Source organism: Buteo buteo, chromosome 1 (genome assembly GCF_964188355.1).
Source record: "Buteo buteo chromosome 1, bButBut1.hap1.1, whole genome shotgun sequence".
Classification (NCBI taxonomy): Eukaryota; Metazoa; Chordata; class Aves; order Accipitriformes; family Accipitridae; genus Buteo; species Buteo buteo.
In genome coordinates, this window is record NC_134171.1 from 83,022,297 (window position 1) to 83,048,663 (window position 26,367).

The 26,367-nt window shown below is 59.3% G+C and overlaps 2 protein-coding genes across 7 annotated transcripts; both read left to right on the forward strand.

Annotated features, from left to right (window-relative positions):
* Positions 1-1,825: 1,825 nt before the first annotated feature.
* Positions 1,826-4,318, forward strand: DCTN6 (dynactin subunit 6). Its single transcript, XM_075038469.1, has 7 exons — positions 1,826-2,095; positions 2,273-2,337; positions 2,479-2,584; positions 3,228-3,316; positions 3,521-3,568; positions 3,841-3,983; positions 4,090-4,318. The coding sequence occupies exons 1-7, from the start codon at positions 2,073-2,075 to the stop codon at positions 4,186-4,188; spliced, it is 573 nt and encodes a 190-aa protein (XP_074894570.1). The 5' UTR covers positions 1,826-2,072; the 3' UTR covers positions 4,189-4,318.
* Positions 4,319-7,467: 3,149 nt separating this feature from the next.
* RBPMS (RNA binding protein, mRNA processing factor) lies at positions 7,468-24,255 on the forward strand. Of its 6 annotated transcripts, XR_012651973.1 has the most exons (9): positions 7,468-7,626; positions 14,375-14,452; positions 15,015-15,053; positions 15,178-15,240; positions 15,989-16,139; positions 17,079-17,209; positions 19,079-19,148; positions 20,576-20,681; positions 21,462-21,495. XR_012651973.1 is itself a non-coding variant. In XM_075038415.1 (8 exons), the coding sequence occupies exons 1-8, from the start codon at positions 7,564-7,566 to the stop codon at positions 22,153-22,155; spliced, it is 690 nt and encodes a 229-aa protein (XP_074894516.1). In that variant the 5' UTR covers positions 7,468-7,563; the 3' UTR covers positions 22,156-24,255. The 6 variants fall into 6 exon arrangements, 5 of the variants coding, with proteins under 5 accessions (XP_074894516.1, XP_074894558.1, XP_074894547.1 ...); XM_075038415.1 differs by lacking the exons at positions 17,079-17,209; positions 20,576-20,681 and adding an exon at positions 22,036-24,255 and having other exon boundaries at positions 21,462-21,567; XM_075038457.1 differs by lacking the exon at positions 17,079-17,209 and having other exon boundaries at positions 21,462-21,649.
* Positions 24,256-26,367: the final 2,112 nt, after the last annotated feature.

The window sequence follows — 26,367 nt, forward strand, 5'->3', positions numbered from 1 at the left end:
ACTTGGTCTCCAGTTCCCAAAATTGCCTGAATGATCCTGCTTCTCAGCCCAAACATGCAGGACTTAGTCTCTTGTTCAGGAACCCAAAACTGGCCACGTGAGCCTGGACTGAAGCCCTAAAATGCCAGACTTGAGCTCTGCTTCTGAGCCCCAAAACGCAGGACTTGGTCTCCAGAAACCCCAAATTGGCCGATGACCCGGGATTGAAGCCCCAAAATGTTGCACTTGGTCTCTCTTTTCAGAAATCCCAACTTGCCCAAATGATCTTGAAGCCCCAAAATTGGCCGAACGAGCCTGGTTTGAAGCCCCAAAATTCTGGACTTGGTCTCTGCTTCTGAGCCCCAAAACGCTGGACGTACTTAAACCTCCCATTCCCAAAATTGCCTGAATGATCCTGCTCTGAAGCCCCAAAATGCAGGACTTGGTGTCTTTTCAGAAACCCAGAATTGGCCAAATGAGCCTGGTTTGAAGCCCCAAAATGCTGGACTTGGGCTCTGCTTCTGAGCCCCAATATGCTGAACTTGGTCTCTCTTGTCAAGTCCTTGAACTGCCCAGATGAGCCTGGTTTGACACTCCCAAAACACAGGACTTAGTCTCTCTTTTCAGAAACCTGAAATTGGCCAAATGAGCCCAGTTTGACACTCCCAAAACACAGGACTTAGTCTCTCTTTTCAGAAACCTGAAATTGGCCAAATGAGCCCAGTTTGAAGCCCCAACATACTGGACTTGGTCTCTGCTTCTGAGCTCCAAAACGCAGGACTTGTTTAAACCTCCCGTTCCCAAAATTGCCTGAATGATCCTGCTCTGAAGCTCCAAAACACAGGGCTTGGTCTCTCTTTTCAGAAACCCAGAACTGGCTGAATGAGCCCTGTTTGAAGCCCCAAAACGCTGGACTTGGGCTCTGCTTCTGAGCCCCAAAATGGTGAACTTGGTCTTCTGTTCAGAACTCAAAACTGGCTGAATGAGCCTGTACGGAAGCCCTGAAATGCTGGATTTGGGGTCTGCTTCTGCGCGCCAAAATGCTGAACTTGGTCTCTCTGGTCAAGTCCTTAAACTGCCCAGATGAGCCTGGTTTGACACTCCCAAAACACAGACTTAGTCTATCTTTTCAGAAACCCAAAACTGGCTGAATGAGCCCACTTCGAAGCCCCAAAACGCTAGACTTGAGCTCTGCTTCTGAGCCCCAAAACGCAGGACTTGGTCTCCAGTTCAGAAACCCCAACTTGCCTGAGGGATCCTGGTTTGAAGTCCCCAAAATTGGCCGAACGAGCCCAGCTTCACACAGGGGCCTTGGCCCCCCACCCGCCCCCGCCGGCTTGTTTCCAAGGCCAATGCGGCCGGGACTCGGGCTCCCTCCCCCAGCCCCGACCAGACAGGGCTGTGGGGTTCCCGGGCCGGGGTCTGACCCCACGACTCGGCTTCTGGAGCCCCCCGGAGTTACTGTCCTCCCCCCCGAGCCCCTTCTCCATCTCGGCAGCCCGGTTCCCGCTGCGGGAAAACCCACGGCTGGGCCCGGTTCTCAGCCCCGGAACAGGCCCCGAGCCGGGGCTCTGCTGCTGAGCCCCACAACCTCTCCTCTCCGCTCCGCCCCGCCCGTGCTGTCGGAACGGGCCTAGGAGCCCCGGGGGTGTTTGGGGACTGCCCGCGGGCCAGGCCGCTCCGCGCCCGGCCCGGCCCGGCTCCGCTCGCCCTCCGCAACGGAGGGAACCGGCCTGACGACAAGATGGCGGCCGCCACACGGCAAAGCTCCCTCGGCCCCGCCCCGCGCATGCGCTCTGGAGCCGCGCCCCACCCAGGGGGAGGAGACTGCGAGGGGGGCGTGGTCAGCGAGGGGGCGTGACGAGTGGGCGGGGCTGCTCATCGGCCGCCGGGGTCCCAGCGCCCGCCCGCTGCCGCCGCCGGTATCACCGGGGACGCTGCGTTCAAACCGCGGCTGCCTTTGAGTCGCAGAGGGTGCGTGGGAAGAGCCGCCCACGGGGGATCCCCGGTTCCAGGGGAGAACGCAAGGCCGAAAGTGCACGGCCCCAAGCCCCGCGGCCCTGCGCAGGCGCACTCCTCCCGCCAGCGCTGTCATGGCGGAGAAGGTGCAGAAGAGGTGAGTCCCGGTTCCCTCCCACGCACACACCGGGACGCGGCGGGGCCGTATCCCCCGCTCCCCACGCACCCTCCCGTCAGCCGTGTGTCGTCGTGTGTGTCCCCTCCCTCCCTGTTCGCGCCCCCACGGTTCCCCTCACAGACCCCCCCCCCCAACCCTCCCACCCTCTTCCCGCAGCGTGAAGATCGCCCCGGGGGCCGTGGTGTGCGTGGAGAGCGAGATCCGCGGGGACGTGACCATCGGTAAGGGCCCCCCGCCACCCCACTACCACCTTCACCCCCCCCATCACCCCCCTCCGTGGGGGGGGTGTGTGCTGTCGGGGGGGGGGGCTGTCGTGGGGGTCGTGACCGGCCGTGGGGTGACCGTGGGTTGTTCCTCATCAGGGCCCAGGACGGTGATCCACCCCAAGGCCAGGATCATCGCCGAAGCGGGACCCATCGTCATCGGGGAAGGCAACCTGATTGAAGAACAGGCACTCATCATCAATGGGTCAGTTGGAAGCTGGATTTTTGGGGGGGGGGGGGGGGGGAGTCGTTCCCCAGCACAGCTTTGGGCTGAACGGTGTCCCTCAGCGCCAGGCAGGACGGGGAGGGGGTTTGTTCGGGGTCCCACAGTGATGTTCCCACGCTGGGTTTGGCAGAGGTTTGGTGTTTTCTGAGCTATCTCAACACGGATGCCGTGTCAGTCTTGTCAAACGTGAGCTTGTGCTTACAGCTCTTTAAGGAGCAAGGCATTAGCCAAAAAACTCTAGGGAGGTAGAATTTAAAACAAACAAAAAAAACCCAACAAAATTCTGTACTTTTGTGATGTGCGTGGCACTGAAAAACTCTAGGGGGGTAGAATTCAAAACAAACAAAAAAAACCCAACAAACTTCTGTGCTTTTGTGATGTGCGTGGCACTGCGGCTAGGGAAGAAGTCTTCCCTCTGTGAATCCTTCTCCAGCTGACAGAGAAGGAACCTAATCCTGAGTGTAAGAGACCCTGTGCAAGAGCAAGGAGTCTCCTAAACCCTGACAGCCTGGCTGGATGGGGTGGGATATACATAACTTAAGCCTGTCGCAAAACTGAGCTGCCCAGCAGGACAGCATCTTTGTGATCTCAAAACTCAAAATATATTGTTCCCGTCATGCAGGTATCCAGAAAATATTACACCAGAAACTGAAGAGGTGGAGCCCAAACCAATGGTCATTGGCACCAACAATGTGTTTGAAGTTGGGTGTTGTATCCTTGCTGCGCAGTGAGGCAGACTGTCCGACACGCCACGCTTTCGGATCGGTACAAGGGGAAGCATGTGTGGGCTCTGTCGGGGTTTCAACAGCCTGGGGCTATTTAAGGTGCAGGGTGTTGGTTTGAAAATGGTGTCGGGTCTTACCTTTTGAAATAAAAGCAGAACATTTCCCAGTTTCCTTTAACACGGACCTGTAGATTCCCAAGCAATGAAGGTGGGAGATAACAACGTCATCGAATCCAAAGGCAAGTCTCAGCTTATCATCTTGGCCCTTGTGAGGTTTTGCTCTTGTAAATGCAGGGAGCAGTTGGGGTTGTCATGCTGTAGCTGAGGCCAAGCTGGAGCTTGTCACAAAGCTGTGGTTTTCACCCAGAACCCACGTGTGGTACTGCCTCGGTGGGAGCTGGGCTGGGCTGGCTCTGGCTCCTGGCGCTGAGCAGCTTGTGATGTTGATGTTTGGTGGTTTAACCCCACCGCGGGCACGACTCTCAGAAGGATTCCTCTCTCCCTCCGGCAGCGTTTGTCGGCAGGAACGTGATCCTGACGAGCGGCTGCATCATCGGGGCCTGCTGTAACGTCAACACCTACGAGGTGATCCCCGAAAACACCGTCATCTACGGGGCCGACTGCCTCCGCCGCGTCCAGACCGAGCGGCCGCAGGTGGGTGCGACGCAGGGGTGCCACGCCGTCACCCTCCCCTCCTCCACAGACCACCTTCGCGGTGGCAGCGGGGCCGCTGCCTGACCTCCCCTGCCTCTCTTTCCAGCCCCAGACGCTGCAGTTGGATTTCCTGATGAAGATCTTGCCAAACTACCATCACCTAAAGAAGACCATGAAGGCCACCTCCACTCCTGTCAAGAGCTGAGCTCCTGCTGCTGCCGGTGGCCGACCGGGGCTTTCGCCTGGTCCTGCAAAGCACTACATGGCCCCGGGAAGCAGCCGATCTCCTCGTCCCTCATTCCATCTTTGAAAAAAAAACAAACCCGTCTTGTTTATTTGTGTCCTTTATTTATATTCCGCCGAGCACCTCGGACCAGCTTTGGATCCGCTGCCTCTCGCGCGCTAACTCTATTCTACGTGCTTTGTTTGGGGAATAAAAATGTCACCTGCTTTTCTCTCAAGGGGAGGAACTGCAGTTCTTTTGGGGTCAGGTAACGTGCTGGACCCTGCTCTTATAATTAACGACAAGGCCTTTCCCTTGCTCCAGGGCCCGTGTCCCTGCCGCCATCCCACCTCCCCGCTCCTTCCCCGGCCTGCCGGCAGAGGGAGACGGGCCCACGCCGGGGGACAGCCGGGCTCCTGGGAGAAAGGGGTGTCCTGGCCCCGTACCCCCAAATCCATGCGGATGGTGGGGTGGGAAAAGCTCCGGGGCCGGTGTCGTGCTCTCTCCCCGGCCGCCTCCTGCTCGGCTTCCCTCCCAGAGGGTCCAGAGCAGAGCCGAAGCTCCTCCGCTCAGTTTCCCTTCTTCTGGAAAGCGTTGGATGTGTCCAAACTTCCCAGCCAGCCCCCGAGATTCCCCAGGGATGTTTTTCACAATTTCCCTTTCTATCCTTGTAAAGCACAGCCCGACGTTTTGTCTCGGCGCAGAAGGAAATCGATGTTGGAGCAGAAATGCCTGTAGGAAAGAGAGGACAGAGAGAACCGGGAACCGGAACGCCGAGTACCAGCCGGGCTGCAGGACGTGGGTTTTTGGTTTGGGACCGGGGGTTTCAGGTTGAGACAGGCCAAGGCACAAAAGCAGTGCAGCGCCCACCAGAGCCGATCGGATTTTTCTCCCCGAGTTCAGTTGCAGGGATACCAAAAATAAAAACCTACCATTTTTTGGCTTCGCGATTCCAACCCCAGAGTCCAGCGCTGTTGGGAAACGGCAGCTCTTCCCTAAAACTGAGTCCAAACAACAGATATTGTCCCGGCCGCCACCGCCTCTCCAGCCCACCCGAGCAGCCTCAGCCAAAGCTTTTTGTGGAGATGGTCACGGAGAGGGGGAGAAGAATGGGAGATGAAACTCGTCTCTCCTCTCCAACTTCTCCCCTTGCTGAAAGATAAGGCAATCTTCTGCCGGGCATTTACCCCAAAAGCAAGAGGCTCCAGCAGATTTGGGTAGCTAGATCGGTCCCCGCACTTTCGATTCCCTGTCGGGGCCACCTGCCCTTGTAGCCAGACACTTCACGCTCCCCCAAATCCACCTGGCACGGCTCATTTCTATCTCCCTCCCAGCAGGAGAGGTTCTGCTCTGGAAATCACCGCTGCAGGGAGGCTGGAAACCCTCTGCGCCAAGGCGGTGGCAGGGCTGAGTCCATGCCGGCAGCCGCTCGCAGCTCTGTTTCGGCCGCTGAGTTGCGGAAAGGCAAGCCGTGACCTTAAACGCCCGTTCGGTACAAGCCCTCGGCCATCGGCAGGATGTCCTCAGCGTCACCTCCGGTCCCCGCGTATTGTGTGCGGGCAGCATCTGCTCTGGACGCGGCCGCTGGTCAAACTCTTTTCACCCCCAAGGTCTCCGGATCACGCTGCTCCGGAGCTGAGCCTGGCCCTGTGGGACCACGGCCCCATCCGTGGGGATGTGGCGGGGCTGGGATCAACCCAAAACCAAGATATTAAATCAAGTGAGCCAAATACAAGGTCTAGCACAGGCTCACCTAAAGCCCAGCCTAAGCAGTGTGGGAGCTTAAATATAGCCCTGGGGCCAGGTGGGGAGGGGGTGTGGGTGGCCGGGACCCCAGGTGGGGCTGGTTGGGGTGATGAGCCCACGTCCCCAGCCCTGTATCTTGTGTCCTCAGCATCTGTCCTGTATCCCCAACCCTCTGTCCAGTGTCCCATGTCCCTGGGACTGTCCCCCGTGTCCCTAGCCCTGTGTCCTGCATCCTCAGCCTTCTAGCCTGTATCCCCAACCCTGTGTCCAGTGTGCCCAGCTTGTGTCCCATGTCCCCAGCCCTATGTCCTCAGCCTCGTGTCCCGTATCCCCAACCCTGTGTCCCAGACTGTACCCCATGTCCCCAGCCTTCTGTCCCGCATCCCCAACCCTGTGTCCCACGTCCCCAGCCTTGTGTGCTGTGTTCTCACCCTTCTGTCCCATGTCCCTAGGACTATATCGTGTCCCTAGCCCTGTCTCCTGTGTCCCCAGCCTTCTGTCCTGTGTCACCAACCCTGTGCCCAGCGTCCCCAGCCTGTGTCCCATGTCCCTGGGACTGTGTCCCACGTCCCCAGCCTTGTGTCCTGTGTCCTCAACCTTGTGTCCCGTGTTCTCAGCCTTGTGTCCCATGTCCCTAGCATTGTCCCCTGTGTCCCTAGCCCTGTGTCCTGCATCCTCAGCCTTGTGTCCCGTATCCCCAACCCTGTGTCCCAGACTGTACCCCATGTCCCCAGCCTTCTGTCCCGCATCCCCAACCCTGTGTCCCACGTCCCCAGCCTTGTGTGCTGTGTTCTCAACCTTCTGTCCCGCGTCCCTAGGACTGTATCCCGTGTCCCTAGCCCTGTCTCCTGTGTCCCCAGCCTTCTGTCCCGCATCCCCAACCCTGTGCCCAGCATCCCCAGCCTGTGTCCCATGTCCCTGGGACTATGTCCCATGTCCCCAGCCTTGTGTCCTCTGCTCTCAGCCTTGTGTCCCATGTCCCTAGGACTGTACCCCATGTCCCTAGCCCTGTCTCCTGTGTCCCCAGCCTTCTGTCCTGTGTCACCAACCCTATGCCCAGCGTCCCCAGCCTGTGTCCCACGTCCCCGGGACTGTGTCCCACGCCCCCAGCCCTGTGTCCTGTGTTCTCACCCTTCTGTCCCATGTCCCTGGGACTGTATCCCGTGTCCCTAGCCCTGTCTCCTGTGTCCCCAGCCTTCTGTCCTGTGTCCCCAGCTTGTGTCCCATGTCCCTAGGACTGTATCCCGTGTCCCTAGCCCTGTCTCCTGTGTCCCCAGCCTTCTGTCCTGTGTCCCCAGCCTGCGTCCCATGTCCCCGGGACTGTATCCCGCGCCCCCAGCCTTGTGTCCTCTGTTCTCACCCCTGTGTCCCACGTCCCCAGCCCTGTCCCCCGTGTCCCCACCCTGTGCCCCACGCCCCCAGCCCTATCCCCCCCCCCCCGTCCGCAGCCTTCCTCCCCAAGCTCCCCCGCCCTCTCCCTCCCCCGGCCCCTCCGCCCCGCCCCGGTCCGTCCCCCCCCGCCGCCGCCGCCGCCGCCGTCCAGCCCTTCAGCACCGCCCGCCCCGGACGCGGCTGCCGCCGGCGGGACGAGGAGCCGGGGCCGGACGCACCATGAGCAGCCTCCCCGCCGACCGGGAGGGCGGCCCCGCCGACACCGGCCTGCCCGAGGAGGAGGTAACGGGGGGGGGGTGGGGGGGAGATGGGTCCGTTTGGGTTTTGTTGTTGATTTTTTTTTTTTTTTTTTTTTTTGCGGGGGGGGGGGGGAGTCCGGTGTCCCCCTCCCCACCCGCGATCGCCACGCACCCCACGTTTGGGGGGTTTGAGTCTGTCGGTTTGCGCGGTCCCAGGCAGCCGGGGGTGCTGGCGTGGGAGGGGGACACACACACAGACACGGAACCGTGTCCCCCGCACCCCACCCCACGGGGGGCTCCCCGCAAACACCCCTCCGCCTCCCCCGGGGAAGAGCGGCGGGCGGAGGGGAGCCCCACGCAAGACACGCAGCTCCCCGTGGGTGGGTGTGGGGGTGTGTTGGGGGGGGGGGCAAACCAGCCTCACCCCCAGCCCCCCCGGGGCCGGTGCTGGGTGCTGCTGAGGGTGGCTTGGGGGGGGTGGGTGACGGTGGGTCCCACTCACCCAGTGGGCTTCGCGTCTCTCTTCCAGCGGGTCTCACCCCAAAGACGGACGAAAAAACCCTCTCGTCCCCACGGGGAGACAAACCCCACAGCCCCGCCACGGGGACCGGAGCGGGGTTTTCTCCGTCGCAACCGCAAAGTTCCTGGTTTTGCCCGTGACCTTGAGATGGGAATCTGGATTTTGGGAGGGTGAGAGCCGGCAGACGGGATCCTCTCCTCGCCTTTCACCCGCCGGGGGCGGCTTCGGCACGTCCCCGCCGGCTTTTGGGTGGTGGGGTCCCTGGTTGATAGAGAACGCCAGGACTCACCGCAGCTCCGCTCTCCTGCCATCACCTGCCTTGATTCTTCTTTTTTTAGTCCAGAGGTGGTTCCAGCCTGAAACTTCTCAAAGTTTCCCAAAGCGCTCCAATAATGGGGTTTTCCCGCCGGCGGCCTCGCCGGGCTGCCGGGTCCTTGCGGGTGATGCGGTTCGGACAGGCATGGCGGTGGGAGACGTCCACGGAGGCCCATCGCCTTTCCCAACAGCGTGGCACGTGCCGTGCCCTCGTCCCGCTCCCGCTTGGATTCGGGGAGGGGGCGAACGAGGGGCCGGCCATCGCACCGCCGGCCCTCGGGGACCCCCTGACCTTGCGACGCAGCTCTGCCCCGGGGGGGACGGCTGCGAGGTGCCAGGGTCCCTCGCCATGTTGGGGACGCGTTAGGAGGGCGATGGCCGCTCGTGGTTGCGTGCCGGGCTCCTCCGGTGCCGGGCAGGTATTTTCCCTGCAGGAGTTTTGCCCAGCCCTGGCTGGAAGAGCCGGTGCTGTCGAGTATTTGCTTAAGCTCAAGCGAAGGGGGTTGCCCAGTTACTGCACCCTACCTCCCTGGGGCTCGCCTCCACCCCCCCAAAAAAACCCAGAGAGAAGCAGCACCCATCCTAGGGAGGAGATCAATCAGGGTGCTGCTGGGTGGGACGAGCCCCCCGCTCCAGCCCCGCTCCTCTTGCCTCTTCCCTGGGTGCTCCTGGCACCCCGGGGTGGTCTCCCCCTCAGGAGGGACCCCTCGGTGCAGGGGAGCTGTGGGCCCGGGGGGGGGGTTCACCCACAGAGGAGCCTGGCGGCAAGGTGGGGGGGGGGGGGCAGAACGATTTGGAAAGGAGGTCACGTCGCTTTGGCCGGGCGAGAACGGCATGTAAAAGGCTCGACGGAGGCCTTATTTGGTAGCGGAGCGGCTCCGGAGAGCCCGGCTCGTGGCCCTCGTCCCCATCCCATGCCAGATCCCTCATCCCCGGGGTAGCGGGGCGTGGGGAGGGGACCCCAGGGACACTTTCGTGGGGGGAAGGTGCCCGGCGAGCGGCTAAGGTTTGGCCCGTGGCCCCTGCGTCACATCCCCCCCCGGTGCTCTTGCTTCCTTTCCTCCTCTAAGCGTGGGGTCCGGAGGATTTGGGAACAAGCCCCGGGGTGGGACGCGGCCAGGCGTGACCCCTGCCCGTGCCCGCCGCTCCTCCGCTCTGTTGCAATCTCCCATCTGCTGCTCCCTTGGCTTCTCGCTGGCTTTTCCTCCGCCGCTTCCTCGTTCCAGCCCCGGCAGCTCCGGACTTGCTTTTCCCCGAGGGCTGCTCCTTCTCCTCCCGTCCTCTGCCGGACGTTCGGCTGCCGGTCCGGAGAAATGGCTACGGGTGGGTGGTGGGACCGGAGGCTGAGCCCGCTCCTCCCGTATCCCCGGGGCGCGGGAGCCAGCATCCCTTGGCCTCAGCCTTGTTTACGTCGGGGAGTTTTGCGGGTTGATGGCGTGCGTACGCACGGCTCGGGAATCTAAACCCGGCCGAAGAGGACGCTCCATTAGCGAAGAGAGTATTTACGCAAGGACGAATCCCCGCGGGGCTGGAATGCACCCCGCTGCGGGGGAGGCAGCACCCCGCTTTGCCGGGGAAGGAGGCGGGGAAGGGGGGGAAAAGCTCCGCTTGCCGTGTTTTACGGCTCGATCCCAGCCCCGTGCCATCGCCTTCCTGCTCCCACCGGGATCCGGCTGCCCGGCGGTGCCTCCCCGGCAGCGGCGGGCAGTCAAGCGGCTAATCGGCTGGTAGAGAATTAAAGCGAGCCCCTGCTGAAAGGTGGTGGACGGGGAGCTGGGGTTGAAGGAGGCAATTAAATGCCTCGTGAATGAATCACCCGGACGCCTTCCGCCTCTCCCCTCCGGCCCCCGGCCTGTTAACGTTTACCCGGGGCTGGTTTGCGCAGGGGAAGGGGAGCGTGACCGCGCCGGTGGGGTGCCCGGCATCCCTTGGGGCGCCCGGCATCCCTCGGGGTGCCACCATCTCATGGGGGTCCAAGGCGGGCAAATGCCTGCTTACCTTTGGGAGACAAACCAGGCTTGTGGCTTCATGGGAGGAAGAGGAGGAGGAGGAGGAAGAAGAGCTGCCGGCGCTCCGCCATGGACTTCTCCATGCCGAGGCCGTCCTTGAGCCGTGGTCTGGAGACCCCAGCCACCTCTTGGACCAGGTCCCCAACAATTCTTGCGTGTCCCCAGCCCTGACCGTCCCAGCAACCCCCCCCAGACCCTCTCCAGCATTCCGTTAAATTGGCCCCAGACGGGACGTGGTATTTCGGGGACAGCAGAAGGTGATGGTGGGACGCAGAGGAGCAGAGGTGAGAGGGACGGGCCAGAACTTGGACAGAGATGGCTTCTGAGGGAGAGGAGAGGAGCAGAGGCTAGGAGAAGACTTTCTGCAGGGACAATAAAAGCCAGGAGGGGACAAACCAGGAGCGAGGTGGCAAAGATGGGATCCAGCGGCCCTGGCAAATGTGGGAGCTGTGGGGTGCAGCGGCAGGAGCAGAGGAGGACCCTGGAAAGGGGACATCGCGTCCTCCTCATGCGATCCCGTAGCTGTCGTCCTCGCTGAAGGAAATCAAGGTGGTGGTCACCTGCGAGGTCCTGCACCCATGGCCAGCAGCTTCTAGGAGCAAACATCAGTACTTCTGACCTGGAAGAAAACTTTGGTTTCACCCCAAATTGCAACAAGAAGGAGAGATGGAGGAACGCTCCACCAAGAAGAAACTCTGAAAAATGTCTGCGCTGCAGAATTGAAACAAAACACCGTGGGCTGCCCTAAACCGGGGGTGTCTGGGCTGCGGGAATCCCACCACCATGCTCGAATGCCCTTCGCTAATCCTCGCTCGGGACCTGTAGGTCTGGCCCCGTCCCACAAGACGCTCGGGAGCACACGTCTCGCCCGATCCACCTCCAAGAAGGGGACATTTTTCCCTATGGAAGAGCAGCATATAGCTGCCTGCCGGCCGGCAATTTCTCTGACAAGGTTTTTTTTTTTCCCCCACGTCAAGGGCAGGATTTTGCCCTGGGAGCGTTTCTGGTGGAGGATGGAGGCTGAGCCCCTGGGATCTCTCGGCACAGGAAAGCCTGGAGCAGCTCCCTGCGGGCTGAGGCTCCTCTTCCATTTAAGGGCAGGAGTAATATTTCCGCCTAAAAATCTTTCCCTTGGCAAAAGGATATCCGTCCAGCCTGCTGGGAATTATCCCCGAGGACGCTCCCTTTCTCTTGCCAGTCCCACCTCATTTTAACACAGCCCAAATCCTCCCACCTGCTCGTTACCCAGCCCAGCGAAAGGACGCTGTTTACGTAGGACCTACTCAAACGTCCCTTCGGCTGGGGTACGCCAGCCCCCCGGCACCCTTTTGCGGGGTGCAGATGGGGAGCACCCGTGACCTCGTATCTCCTCCCTCACACCCCCCACCCTCGGCCCCCAAACATCCTTTTGGGGCTGGAAACCAGCTGGGGGATCCTTTGGAGCCCTTCTCCCGCTCGCCGCTGTATAATTTTACGGTTTAAAACTTGGCCGACCCGTGTTTGAACTTTCAAAGAAAACAAGTCATTACCGAAGAGAAGGCTTTCCTTTGCGAGGCCGAATTTCAGAGGGTTTTTCAGGGTCTTTTATCTCTCCCATCTCTCTGCCGCTCGGCTATGGGACTAAACGATCTGGCAAGCCTGGCTCGTAGGGGTTTGGATTTCAGGGACGCGGCAAATTGGCGGCGGGTTCTCCCCCGGAGCCGCCTCTGACGCCTCTGGTGTTCCACGCAGCTCTCTGGGGAGAGGAGAGGTGGGAAGCCAGCGTTCCGGGGAGGACCGGAGGCTCGAGGGATGATGGAGACGGAGAGGACCACGCAGGGATGCTTAGCCTCCTCGGGAGGCAAACCCAGCTGGGAAGGTGGATGAGCCAATTCCCTGGATAGCAGCCGTGCTCAGGCGGACCTGTCCAAAGAGGAATATGTTTTTTCCCCTAGGAAAGGCTAAATTTGCATTCTTTACGTTGAATTTCAGGGGTGCTCCTCCAGCTGAATCCCTCCCCAGCCCTTCCCGGGAGATACTTGAGTAGAGTCTCCGGTGCAACACTGAGCGCCTTGGGATGCTCCATCACCTTCTGATCTCGGAAGACAGGCAGAAAGCTGTCGGGGGGTCCCCCAAGGTGCTTTGGTGGGTGGCTTCCAGCCCACCGCCGATGTTCCCAGCGGAGGGGACGGGCTACCAGGCTGTGCCTAACTGCAGCCCTGGCTCCTGAAGGGGTGAGGACATGCCTGCGCTGATCCCAGCCTGCCGGGAGCTCTCGGCATCCCTCTGGGCAAGGCCCTGAGCATCCTTTCCTGGCCGGAACAGGCCTCGCTTTCCAAGAGGAGTCAAGCGCGGGATGGCCGTCGTATTTTCACGGCTGGCTTGTTTTCTGGCAGCCCTCATGCACCCAGCGATGGGTGCCAGCAGCGATGGGTACCAGCAGCGATGGGCATCACCCGGGCTGTTGACACGAGGGCCATGAGTACCTTTTGTCATTTAATAGATATAGGTCAGCCAGAGGTTTTGTTACACAAAGCAGGAACGTTTGCTGCTCCCAGGCTGGGAGATGGGCTAGATAGCTTATCTGCAAGAGAAAGAAGAACTGTCAGCAGAAGAATAGGCCCGGGCTGGCTGTTTCTGGCTGTTTCGCATGTCTCTGTCCCAGGGAATGGAGCAGGCAGGGTGCTTGGCCAAAAAATAAAATAATAATAATAAAATAATCAAGGTTTTCCCCTCCTCCAGCTTGGCACTGGGGTGGGTGACTTTAGTCTAGCCCCTCCGGACCAGCTCTCACAAGGCATTTGGATGCCTGAAAAAATAAGCTACAGCCACCAAATCCCCCAGATTACCTCCCGGTAAAATGCTACGGGAGCAGCAGGAATGGGGCTGGCTCACAAGCAAGCCTGGAGCTGAGTGGGACAGCAAGGCAGGGACCCGATCGACACCGGCGCCGTCCCTGGGTGCCCCAGCAAGAGGCAGAGCTGGTGGGTGATGGCAGCCGGGGTCGGACCCCCCCCCCATGGGGACAAGTGAGGCTGAGACCAAGGCGGCAGCTCCCTCCCGCAGCGAGGTCCGAGCCTAAATACAGCCCCAGGGCCGTGGGCAGGGTGCGTGGGTGGGTGGGGGGGTCCAGGTGGTGCCAGTCGGGGCCCTCGTCAGTCCCCGGCCAGCCATCGCCAAAGCGTTTGGATGAGATTTTGGGGATGAGGAGAGGGGGACCAGCAGCAGGTCTAGCTGTTGGTCTCCTGGCCCACACGGCTCCCCCGGTTACGAGCTGGTTGTAAAGCAAAACCATCCCAGCATGGGTCTTGCCCAGGTGGGGTTTGCCCGTCCCCGAGGAGCCCCACATCCCCCCTCGGGGTGGGTGGAAGCAGGGTTTCTGCAAACCGCCCCGCCTCTGAGGATGCTGCACCACGGCAAACATTAGATCCACCCAAAAAAGAGCTAAAACCCCTTAAAAGGTGACTTTTATAAATAAGGGACAGGCTGCTAAAAACCAGCTCCCTCCAAAACTGGGCCATTCCTCCAGGAGGAAGAGTTGGGGTTTGCTTCTCCCCGTCCTTAATGAGCTGCTGCAATTAAACGGAGACAATAGGCATTGTCTGCAGAGTAAGGGCTCTGCTGGGGATGCCAGGAGAGATCCTGTTTGCTGGACTGGGGTAGGAAGGCGCTGGGATGCTGGCAGCCTTTTTGACCCGGAGAGCCCTCGGTGCGGTGAGGACGGGTCTCAGTTACCTTTCCGTGATGCTTTAGCTTCTTGCTCTGCCATCACCCGAAGGATGGGGACGCCCCTCCCAAAAATGCCACAACCTCCACGTGTGGTTCAAGGCTTTTGTCTGCCCACGAGGTCCCCCTCGGGCTGGCATCGTCCCTCTGGCGTGCCACCACCTAAGGCTGCGGGAGGTGTGGGGTATCCCCAAGTTAGGGATGAGGGAAGGTCCCCAGGAACCTCCTTTCTTCTTTTTTAGGTGAGGACGCTCTTTGTCAGCGGGTTGCCGTTGGACATCAAGCCCCGGGAACTTTACCTGCTCTTCAGGCCCTTTAAGGTACCAGATTGCAGAGGGGAGAGGGGGGCTGGAAGCGTGGGGCTGGCCCCCTGCCCCATCCCTGTGGCCCCTCCAACCTTGGTGGGATCTGGGAGCTCACTGGTTTCCCCCCAAAAAAGTCTAAATCGGTCATTTTATTCACAGAAACAAGTTTCTGAGCCTTTCCTCCCCCCAGTAAACCATAGGAAAATGGCATCGGGCACTTTGATTGCACCGGGGTTTTAATTGCACGTTGACTTGCACCCCATTTAGCAGCAGCAGAACGTTGGCTGCAAACCTCTCCAGCCTTTTCGCCCTGCCAGACCTGCAGCTCAGACACCGGCTCTTTTCAAACACGAAGGATAATATTATCGGGCATCCAGCATCCCTACAAAAATCCAGCGGCGGCCAGTCCCTGCACTGGTGCTGAGCCTTGGCAAGCTCCCCCCCGGCCCTGTGCCCACCTGATGCCCCCCAGCTGTAGGGCTGCCGGGTGATGGATGCTGGAGGTTTCCCTCTCCCAGGGGCAGCTGAATCGCGGGGATCTCCACCAAACACCCTTTTTTTTATTCTTTTCTTGCAGGGGTACGAAGGATCTCTCATCAAACTCACCTCCAAACAGGTAGGAGCTGCTCAAAACGGGGCAAGCATCCCATACCAAGCTCCCGCCCTCCCCCGGGGTGGGGGGGTCCCCCCTCTGCTCCCCGCCAGCCTGACTGATGGTGCCTCCTCTCCTTCCTCCGCAGCCCGTGGGCTTCGTCAGCTTCGACAGCCGCTCCGAGGCGGAGGCGGCGAAGAACGCGTTGAACGTGAGTGCGCCTGACCGCTCCATTTTTTGGGGATTGCCCCCTCCCCCCCGCCTCATTTCCCCATCCCCGGGTACTCTCTGAATTCCTCCATCCCGGGGACGGGCATCTCCCGCACCGGCTGGCCCCACCGCATCCCCATCCCTCCAGCTGATCCCCATCGGCTGCTTCTCATCTGCATCCTCTCCCCCGGGGGGCTGCACCCCTCTCGCCTTTCCCAGGGCCATCCGGGGGGGGGTCTGAACCCTAAGGATTAGAGCCTTAGATATGAGTCAGCAAGAGATGCCCTTCCCAGCCTCTCCTGTTTCTTCACTGGGAAAAATCCCAGCTAAAGCTTTAAAAAGAAAAAGCAGATTTTTCTTTCCTTTAGCAGCTCCCTCCTACCTCTGCGGAGTTAACCTCCTGAAAACAGTCACGGGGAGAACCGCGTGGAGCCGGTTCTCCAATTCCGCCCCGGGTTTTGGTTTGGTTTTTTTTTTTTCCTCCCTTGTCTTCATTTTCAACGTAAAACTTTTTTTTTGGCTCCGCTAATCCCTCTGGATAAGAGCTGGGCCGCGCGGGATGCCGACTGCCAAATATGGTGCCGATGCTAAAGATGCCGGAGGAATGCGAGCTGCCTCGGGGCCCGGCAAATTAGCTCATTTCAAGGCTGGAAGTTGAAAAAAAAAATAAATAATTGGGAGTTATTTTTGCCGCGGGGCCGGCACGCGGCGGTGCTCGCCCACCCGCCGTGCCTCCTTCCCTCCCGCAGGGCATCCGCTTCGACCCCGAGATCCCCCAGACGCTGCGGCTGGAGTTCGCCAAGGCGAACACCAAGATGGCCAAAAGCAAGCTGGTGGGCACCCCCAACCCCAGCACGCCTCTCCCCACCGCCGTACCTCAGTTCATCGCCCGGGAGCCCTGTAAGTATCGGCCCTGGCTCTCCCGAGGGAGCCCCGCGTGGTCCCCCCGACCTGCCACCGCGGCAGTGCCAGCGGGTTTTGGGGTGGCAGGTGCCAGGGGTTGCCCCCATCCTCGTTTCGCCTCGGGAAAACACCTTATTCGGGCAATTCGGTGCCGTGCAGAAATCACGGGTGGACGTAGCGATGCTGGCTCCCCGGCACGCGATGCTGGAGGGAGCAGGGGTGCTGCGGCGGGGGGTGGCAATGGGCAACACCAGGTCCAAGTGGAAGCAGCAGCGCCCGCTTGCTGCAAGCGCGGTGGCACGTGCCGGCTGGTGGCCGAGGGTCCCCATGGGGGTCCCCAAAAGTGTCTGCTGGCGCTGGAGAGGACCCAGGGGCAGGCGACAGCCGGCTTGGCACGGCGGGTGGGAGCGGGATGAACCCGCGGTGCTGCTTCACCGCGCCGGGCAGTTGCCTAGTTGCGGCTGGGGGTCTTGGCGGAGACCTCGGCGATGTCGTGCCGTGAGCGCGCCGTACCCGTTTCTGCTACTGGAAGAGCATTTCTCACGCGGGCGCCGGTTCGTCGTCTCGCTGCTGCGCACGGGCATGAGCCGCGTGCTCTCCTTCGTGCCCGCCGACACCAGATCCCCTGGGGTAATTAAACCTCTCGGAGACGACGAACCCAGCCTGGCCTCCCCCAGCCACGCACCCAGCCCCACGGCATCGCTCGCCGCCGGCCGAGCCCCGCGTTCTCCCACCGGGCGAGTTCGGCGTTGGCTTTGCGGGTCGGCTCTCGCCGGCAGCACCGGCATGCCGCGCTTCTCCGGGGGACGCTCCGCTCCCGCTCCCGTCTGCTTTGGGGGGAGAAGGAAGGACCAGGGGTGCCGAAAACTGGCGCGTGGAGTGGCAGGGGCCACGGCCCGGCAGTCGCCGTTAACTCTCCTTCTTCTTTTCTTGCAGATGAGCTCACAGTGCCTGCACTTTACCCCAGTAGCCCTGAAGTGTGGGGGCCGTACCCTCTGTACCCAGCGGAGTTAGCACCTGCTCTACCTCCTCCTGCTTTCACCTATCCCGCTTCGCTGCACGCCCAGGTAATTCAGACCCATCCACCACCACTGCCGCTCACCCTCCCAGGACCCCCCGTCCCTCCTTTCCCCTCGGTGCTCACCGCACCACTAACCTCTAGCCAGCTAACAGGCGCTCACTCCCCTCCTCTCCCTGAGATTTAGGGACGGCACCCAAACCGAGCTGAGCGCTGGCAGCGGGGCGCCGCAGGCAGCACCGCCTGCCTCTCCCCAAACACCTCTCTCTGCCTTCCTACCTTCGCTCTCGCCCGCGCCAGGGGCAGGCGGGGAGGGAGGGAGGGATAGGGGATGCTCACCAGGGCTGAACTGTCCCCCCCAAATCGCTCCCGGCACCGAACGACCCGTCCGGCTGCTGGTGCGGCTCAAGACGGGGGCTCCCGAGCCCCCGGCCGCCCCTCGAGCATCGCTGGGATGCGGCTTGCCAGGACGCGGGGTGTGAAGCAAAGCGACTCTGACGGGGAGGAGAGAGCAAGCGAAGCGCGAATGGAGGACCCATCTTTTATTGACGAGGCGCGCTCGTCACAAGCGCTTTTCTGCTGGCTGCCACTGCCGGTGGCCCCCGATGACAGCACGTGGCTGTTAAAAATTAACCACCCGCCCCGGGAGAGGAGCGGGGAAAAGAAGAGAAGAAGTGGAAATGGAGGTGGCAAAGGATTTCTTTGCAGTGCCAACCTTCGGGATGTTTGCTGGAGCGGCATCGCGGGGATGCCAGGAAGAGACCCCCGCCGTGGTGGGGGGAACGGGCAGCTGCCTCCCCAGCAGACATGCCGGATATCATCCTGGCTTTTTTGCTCCTCGCTGCCGGCTCCGGCTTGGCGGTGAGCAGGAGGAAACGAGCGTACGGAAACAGATTTGCCGGATAAGCCACATCTGAAAGGCTTTTGGCCCTGGCCTGCCAGGATTGAGCCGGGTTATCCGGAGCCGCTATCGCTGGGAGCCGGAGGCAGCTGGGGGCTGGTTGGAGCAGGAGGGCGAGGAAAAGCTCTCGGCGTACAAACCAGCCCCAGCCTTTGGATGAAACTCCGGCTTTTTGGGCCCTGCTGTTTATAGGAAGAGCGGTGGTAAATATTATTGCAGCTACGTACTTGCCTTGTCAAATAACCGCTAACAGGCAGCACCTGCGCTGCTTGGGAGGCTGGGGAAATGGCCGGCGAAGGAAACGGAGGCATAAGGAGGCTCTGAGGGCCCCCCGGGAAAACCCAAGCTGAGATGCGATGTTAGATGCTGTTAGAAGAAACATTATCTGCCGCGGTTATACAGCCGGCGCGGCGGGGACGGTGGCGGTGGCACTTTTGCTGTCACCCCTGGGTGCTGCAGTGAAGCAGGCAGCGTTCCCCTGCTGGGGGCTGCAGCCAGTCCCCGTTCCCCCTGTGCAGCTGCCGGCGTTGCAGGTTTGGTGGGGATCACTGGAGATGGGTGCCACCACCCAAACTGGAGCTGATCGCTGCAGGGTGGCCTCCCCGGCTGGGTCCTGCAGAGAGCAGCAGGATGGTGGGGCCGACCTGGCGTTATCCGGCAGAGCACCGAGCGCCCACGGGCAGGCGGGGAGAGCCGTCGGGTTTTGGCGTCTGACATTTTCCCTGCTCCATCTCACATGGGCTTTGCAGGTGTTAAGAGGGGATGAGCGCACGTCGTGCCTGGTTGAGACCATGGTGCTGCTGTCCTGGCTCATTCCTGCTGCAAGCAGCGATGCTGGGGGCCGCGCTCAGCCCCAGCCGGTGTTACTGTCCAAACTGGAGCGGGGACGGCTGTCCTGTTTTGTTCCGCTTCCCTCTGCCCGGGGAAGGCCGGGAAAGGGGAGCCCAGAGGCAGACGGCTCTCGCCAGGGTGGGTGGCCACCACCCCTCTCACCCTGTGCCCCTCTTGTCTTTGCAGATGCGCTGGCTCCCTCCTTCCGAGGCTGGTTCTCAGGGCTGGAAGTCCCGTCAGTTCTGCTGAATGCCGGGTGAGTGCCGCCTCTCCGCTCCCATCCTCCTGTGCTGGCGTGGTGGGCTGGGGGCCACCTCCGTCCTTACCCTGAGCTCCCCCCGCCGTGACTCTCGGGGTCTCCAGCAGCTGAGGGTGGGTGTCCAGACCCTTCCAGCCACTTTCCAGCAGACACCGTAGGTCCGGGTGCCCTCCGTGCCCTCAGGGACAGGATATCTCTGCCACCGTTGACCCCAACGCTTTCCCAAATTTCCTGGGGCAAGATGGAAAGGCAGGTCTGCGGTTTGCCAGCCCATGCTGCTGCAGCAAGCGGAGACTGCGTGCCTGAGGGGTGTAGCGATGGCGTGGTCCTGCAAATGAAGGCAGCAGCAGCAGGGCCGCCCGGCTGAAGGCAACCTCCGCCTCCTGGTGCAAAACAAACATCTCATTAAACCCTAATGAAAACTCTCCTGGCAGCCTGGGGTGGCAGGGCTGCCAAAACAAGAAGCCTTGCGTTACCAAGTGCCCGGCTGCCTGGCAGGAGAGAGGGGGCTGGTTCGACGACACCTGGAACCTCTTTGGACGGAAAAAGCCTCACAAGATAACGCTCCGCAAATAACTCAGCCTTTCGTGGATAAATAAACAAAAGGGATTCAAATGGAGGAGGGGAAAGCTCAGTTGATGCTGAGCATCGCTTGTCCCGTGACCCCAGCCTGCCTTGACCATCTCAGCTACCATCCCCCCCGACTCTGCCGATGCCTGCCGGGAAGCCTCTTGTGCCATGTCCGCACCCACCTGTGGAAAAACCCCAGCAGATCCAAGGAGGTGGCATGGCTCCGGCATTGGCTGCCCGTGCTCCTGTGCCATCGCTCTGCCTGTCCGCCTGGCACCTGCAGCCCTGCGCCGCGGCCACGAGGCTCGCTCGCCGTGGGAGGGCAGGAGGACCGGCCGTGGCTGCCACCGACCCGTGACTCGGATCTGCAAAGCATTTACCGGCTATTTTAGGCCCAGCAGCTAAAAATAAGGAGTGGCGAAGCTTTGAGAACCAGCGTTTCTTCCAAAATATGGAACGTGCCAATGTTTCCAGCTAAATTGTAAGCAGAGCAGTATTTGGGAAAGGGAGATGAGCGAATCCCTTAGAACAGGTCCACCTGCCCGCAGCAATCCCAGTAGCCACAGTGGGTGGCGAGGATGCAGGTTCGAGGACCTCCCGGCTCCCCACCAGGCTCCTCCAGCCCCGAAGGGCTACGGCACAGCGCAGCGAAGGGTTTTGCTGCTGCCCTGGCTCTCCCACCTCCATCGTCCCCGTATTTGCCGCGTGGAGTCCATCAGGACAGGGTTAAGCTGGAAACTGCCCCTTTAGGAAGCGCCGACCCTGTCCACCGCAAAATAACCTCTCCCTACAGCACACTGACCTCAACTCTTGCCTGCCAGCTGTCCCTAACCCTCCGCTGTGTCCTCTCGCAGGTCTCAGGTGTGTGATGGTGGCCTACAGTCAGTCTTGTGGGTATTAATGGAGTCTTCCAAGGCGGCTACTGGGTTGGCGTGCTCTCCGCATAACCACAGTGTGCTGGTAAGGCTGCAGCGGGACGCCCGGCTGGGCCAGGGGGACGCGGCCCCTTGAGCTTTGCTGCTTTGGGGAAGGGGTAGAGGGGTGAGGAAGGCAACACGATGTCCCCGAGGAAACGGGCAGCGAGGTGGGCACATCCCTGGGACTGATCCCTGCAGGGTGGCATCGCTGCTCCCGCTATGGCACGGCACGGTGCCTCTAGCACCGAACCACGGCTCTGCCATTCCCGCGTTTATCCTTGTTATCTGGGGCGAGAGTTTCGACAGCGGAGGAATGCCTCTCGGCTTTGAATTACCCCCAGTAATCTCATCTCGCTGCCGTCCTCGCTTCCTGCCTTGGATCAACAGAGACTGAATTCCTCTTAAGTGCAAAATTCAACGCAAACTTAACTCTCAGCTTCCCAGCTGGTGCCTCCTCAAGTTAAAACCCTCGGGGCTACAGTCATCGGGAGGAGCAAACTGGGAACAGTGGGGTCCTTCCCCTCTGCCCGGCCAACCGACCCTGGGGTACTGACAGCCCCGGCTCTCCACGCAGGCATTTCCCACCTTGCCCTTTCCCGGATAAACAACTGTCCTTGGAGCGTGGTCCCGGCCTGGGCTGCTCTCCCTTCCTCACCCCGTTTCCAAAACAAGCCTCCCTCTCCCCGAGGCTGCGGCACAGGAGCTTCCCCACAAAGAAAGAGAGATAAACCACAGCCCCTTTTCCACTTTGCCTCAGTCCAAGATTACAGCAGCTTTTTTTGTCTTTTTTTTTTTTTTTAAACACCTCTCTCTCTTGTTACAGGCTTGAAAAAAAAAACACCCTCACACAAGTTTGGATTCCTCCAAGACTTTCCCACAGCCTCTATCACACATCTGCTCTCCTAGAAGAAAAACGAAAAGCATACCTAGTAATAATGTTTTTCTCTTTTACACTGTATATTTGTAAGAAAGAGTGTGTTACTTCTGAAAGCATGGTTTGACAGGCATTGCTGTAGCGTTTGAAAAGTCTTTTCAAACAGAACCATAGGAAAGCAGACTACAAAAAAAGCAAAACGAGAGCAAGTATTTTTGTACCAAACCTCCTAAATAGGACAATCTTACACTGGGTCGGACCACAGGTTTTGTGCTTGACTTTCAAATGCGTGTAATTAAGAGCCTCTATCCCCCCCGCCCCGTCAACTGCATGTCAAAGGCATGATGTTCACGTGCGCGCAGATGTCGAGACACACGATTCCGGTTGGTAGGAATTGTGCTCCAGCTGTGTTGGCAAGACATCTGCGGACACTTACAGTATTACCGTTTTCTTCCCAGTTGTACCAAATGACAACCAGGCAGGACAATCAGAAACTTTCTTATGGTGATTTTTTTTACCTTAGGGCTATGTTAATAGCTTGCTGTGCAAAGCTTCGGCATGGTACAACGGCTCGGATCAGGGATGGGCAGAGACAGCCCGCACATGTAGCAAGGTGACAATTTGCCTCCTCCTCCTGCCATGACTGCTTGAAGTTGTTACGGGCAACGTAAACTGCTGTATGAGAGATAAAAAAAAACAAACAACCCTCCGTTCGCCAGCTTACTCGAGGTTGGGTGCGAGTCCCTGAGTGGGCCGAGGGGCTTAGACACGTGCCTACCGTTACGCCAAAGCGCTGGGCTGAACTGGGGTCTTAGTGTCAAGGTTATATGCCGGCCTGGCGGCTCGCTGTGTAGCATTTCCATGTTTCCATGTGCAAAGACAAGAAGGGAGGCTGCTAACACCCTTGGGGCAGTATCTGTAACCTTTACAGAGATAGCGTACCAGCAAAGAGACCGCTTGACATACTAGTTTCTCCTCCTTGCTCCAGGAGGAATTTGGAAAAAGAAAGAGCAAAGCAAACCAAAACAAAACCTCCAACAGATTTCAGTTTCCTGCAAAAGGAGGCGCAAAACTTCTTTCATTGCCTTTCCCCCCACCCCATCCCTGCTGCGGAGCACACCGAGCTCAGCCACTGCCCGGGCTTTGCTGTAGCCGGTTTGCCAGCTGCGCTGAAGGCACAGGGTGCCCGTGGCCTTTTTAAACATCAAAACCTTTTTCTTTCTCCTTCCTCTGATTCTGCGGGTGGGCCAAAATAAGATGGCTGAGATTTTGGCTGCTGGAGCTGAGGCAGGGCGGGGGGTGAGACGGTGCGATGGGAACTGTCCCGTTGGGGTGTTCTGTAAAAAGTGGCATTGATAAAGGCAATGTGAGAAGAAATCAATTCCAAGACAAACCTCTGAGCGGCTCTAAAAGGAACGATACCAGCGTTTCCAAGCGACGGACTAACTCTTTTAGCAAACTATTTCCTGTACTTTGTCTCGTGGAGAGGAGAGAAGCTTCCACATTGTCTACTCCGCTTTTGGAAATATGTTTAAAGGTACTTTTCTATTGTAATTTTTTAAAAATAAAACCAGTGATTATTATAAGTTACACGCAGAGCGTCGGTCGTGTGCTGTGTATCCGGTTAGGAACAGGGAGAAGGATCCCAACGTATACCCTTCAGGGCCTTGGGGAACAGCAGCCTCCTTCCTCCCTCGGGGTAGTTGAGGGCAACACTCCTGAGGGACACAGCGATTTTTCAGGGCAGATACCATCCTCCTGCTTGGCTTGCTTGGATCTCTAGGAAAGCTCCAAAATCCAGGCTGGAAGGAGCAGCAGGCTTTAAAGGAATGACTCCAAGTTTACAAAGATGTTATCAGTTAGTTATTAAACCTACTAATCTTGGCACTGAGCACAGGAGCTAAGCTGCGATTTTCCATGAGCTCAGCCACAGCAGAGGCAAACGTAACCTAGAGACGAAGGGCCAGATTATTTTTATTTTTTTTTTAACACGCTGAGAATTTTGAAAAACTCGGTTCATAGGCCCAACCTAGAAATTCCTCCTCCTTCCTCCACTCCGCCTCCGCCCCGATAAATGTGACCAGCGTCCCCAGGAGCCTCAGCCAACAGGCCAGACTCCGAAAACAAAGTACAAGGAACAAGCTCCAGCTTAGCAAACGCAGCCCAGAACATGGTGTGTAAAGGACATTATTAAAGCAGGCTACAAACTGTCAAGGGCGGAAGAAAAAGGCATGGTGGTGTTACTCGAAACCCCCAGCTGGCAAGGATGAGCCGGGGAGTTAAGCCCTTAATGTTGGATGCTAATCCCCCCGCAGCCACCGCAAGTCACAGCTTTCTTTCCGAGTTGGATTCAGGGGAGAGGTTTCTTGGCAGCCCCAGCCCAGGAAGGGAAGAGAGCGACAAGCTGCAAGCGCAATGCGAACATATTGCTCAGCCCAACTGCTATTCAGAGCGGCGGTAACTGGCCGACACCACTGTCCCCGGCACCGCTTTAGCGAGACACGCAGATGCTTTCGGGAGCGGATTCAACAGCAAACATCCTCCAGCTAAGAAAGCGCATCGCACGCATCCTCCTGGATTTTGCCTGGGCACGGCATCTGCTCTGAGATCTGCCCTGCAAAAGGAAGCGGGGCCTTGCCGAAAATATTTGACCTCTTGAGCCGTTTTTTTCTTTTTTTAAGTTTACCCAGTAAGCCAAAACGTTTTCGGCTCCGTGCTGATCGGTGTTGCCCGCATCGGTGAGGGTCGGGAGCGGCAAGCCGCTCACCCGGTCCCCGTGTCCCCTTTGCCGTGGTGACCTTTCCCCATGCGGCCGGGGGAACATTCCTTCCCCGTGACCGTCGGGGCATTTACAGGAAGGCCCGAGCTGCTGGCTGACGCCGAGAGATTGCAAAACAGGACCAGGGACTCCCGGGCCGGTGCTGGCATCCGATACCAGGGATAAATCCCAGGGGGTTTGAACAGGCAGAGCTGGAAAAACCAAAATGAGAAAATTTCACACTCTCATTATTTCCACTTTCCCAAGTCTTTCTCTCCCCATCCTTCTAACACCAAGGCGAAGCTCAGGGAGGCATGGGGGTGATGCGAGCAGCTCCTTCCTATGCATCCCTGCATCCCTGCAGCTCCTTCCTATGCATCGCTGCTGCCCTGAGGCTGCCCACTGATGGACAGCAGGCTGGAAGTGTCGGCAAAGGCAGGGAACAAGCCGGCAGGGTCTGCGGAGAAAACCACGGCTCTAACTCCCCACATTGGATGGACACAACCGAGCGGCAGAGGAGTGGGAACAAGATGGGAGAAGGAGAGCTCTATTTCCCAGAGGATTGTACGGGGGGGCAGGCAGCAGCGACAGGGACTAGGGGATCGTGCTGCAGGAATGGGAACGGGCCAGCCGGGGCAGGGACAGCAAAGGGCAGACAGAGCCGGCGCCGAGGCCAGCCGGCAGCACCCACAGCCCGGACAGGGCAGGGAGGAGGAGCGAGCCCAAGAACCCGCTCCTGCGGGCCTCCTCGGGAGAGGGGGGAAGGAATAACAAGGCCGGGAGAGGAAAGATGAGATAGCACTGGGGTTTGGCGAGGCAGCTTTAGAGGCTGAGACGCAGGCGGGGAGGGAAGCTGGCGGCTAAGAACAAAGAAGTGGCTTTGCGAGGACAGCTGGGGCCAGGCTGAGGGCACACCGTGGATTTGCTCCCCAATTCTCGAAGCTTGGGGAAATAGAGAGGAGTCAGCCAGCAAGGGTCAGTGCACTGCCTGAATGCTGCCAGGCAAGGCTGCTCTGTGCTCCCTGCCAACATGAAAAGGCTCCGTGCGCCTGGGAAAGCATGCAGCTAAGGCATCGGCCATCCCACCGCCCTGGGAAGGAGGGGAATAACTGCACACAAGGGATTGCACAGCACACCTAAATGCCTAAAGTATGCCCTGGGGCCGTGCCTGCAGCCCAGAGCCAGGGCAACCGTCCCCAGGCCAGGCAGTGCCTGCACCGGGGAGGCATTTCAACCCAGGGAGATGAGCAGGGTGCTGCAGATGTGTGCCCTGCAACTGCAGGCTGCCCAGAGCGCCAGGCTTCAGCTAACATTTAAACACCGTTATCTGCCTCGCTGCCACGCTCAGGCTAGAAACCAAGATGACGGTGGAGCTTAAAAAGCAAAGCTAAGAAATACCATTAGCAGATCCCTGAAATGCTTCTTGTAAAACACGGGGAAGTCAACCATTAGCGGAGTCTGGACTTCATCTCTGCAGTCTCCATAATTAATAACTAGCTCAGGAGGGAATAGAAAATACAACCTAACTGATGGAGGCAGGAGGAAATCGCACAAGTACTTCAGGCTTTGGATGTAAGCCCAGAAGCACAGGTATAGTCAAAAAATTAACTTAATGGAAGGACAACCTCCTGCCTTACCCATCCTTTTCCCCTGCTGTGCTTGCACTCTGCACAACGTCCAACCCACGAGGCCGGTGGAGTGTGACACGTGGGTCCCAACCACAGAAGCACCGATGGGTTTTCAGAGTCACGGCTGTTTTTTTTTCTGGGCTGGTGGGTAACACAGAGGCCGCTGCACACACTTGCAAACCAAAGCAGCAGAAAGCAAGTCAGCGAGAAACAATGAGAACTGCTCTTTCAGCAAGCCGGGTGGCAGTGAAGGAACCGGGGCTCGGACTCACAGGAGCACAAAGATAAAAGGGGCCGCAGGAGGTCTCTGACCCAAACTTCCTCTTGCAACAGGACTGTTGCCAATATGAGATCTGGGCAGCCTGGTCTTGTCTGAGCGATGCTTGAAACCTCCATGGATGGAGACACCTCCCCACCAGCTTTTTTTTTCCTAATATCCAAGCCAAACTTCCCACATTCCCCTATTACG

Excerpts from the sequence above, each read along its gene's own strand:
- DCTN6 (XM_075038469.1), top strand. The coding sequence starts at position 2,073 with ATGGCGGAGAAGGTGCAGAAGAG. Across the intron at positions 2,338-2,478 it reads CCGCGGGGACGTGACCATCG|GGCCCAGGACGGTGATCCAC; the intron begins GTAAGGGCCCCC and ends GTTCCTCATCAG. Across the intron at positions 2,585-3,227 it reads CAGGCACTCATCATCAATGG|GTATCCAGAAAATATTACAC; the intron begins GTCAGTTGGAAG and ends CCCGTCATGCAG.
- RBPMS (XM_075038415.1), top strand. The coding sequence starts at position 7,564 with ATGAGCAGCCTCCCCGCCGACCGGGAGGGCGGCCCCGCCGACACCGGC. Across the intron at positions 15,054-15,177 it reads TCAAACTCACCTCCAAACAG|CCCGTGGGCTTCGTCAGCTT; the intron begins GTAGGAGCTGCT and ends CTTCCTCCGCAG. Across the intron at positions 15,241-15,988 it reads CGGCGAAGAACGCGTTGAAC|GGCATCCGCTTCGACCCCGA; the intron begins GTGAGTGCGCCT and ends TCCCTCCCGCAG.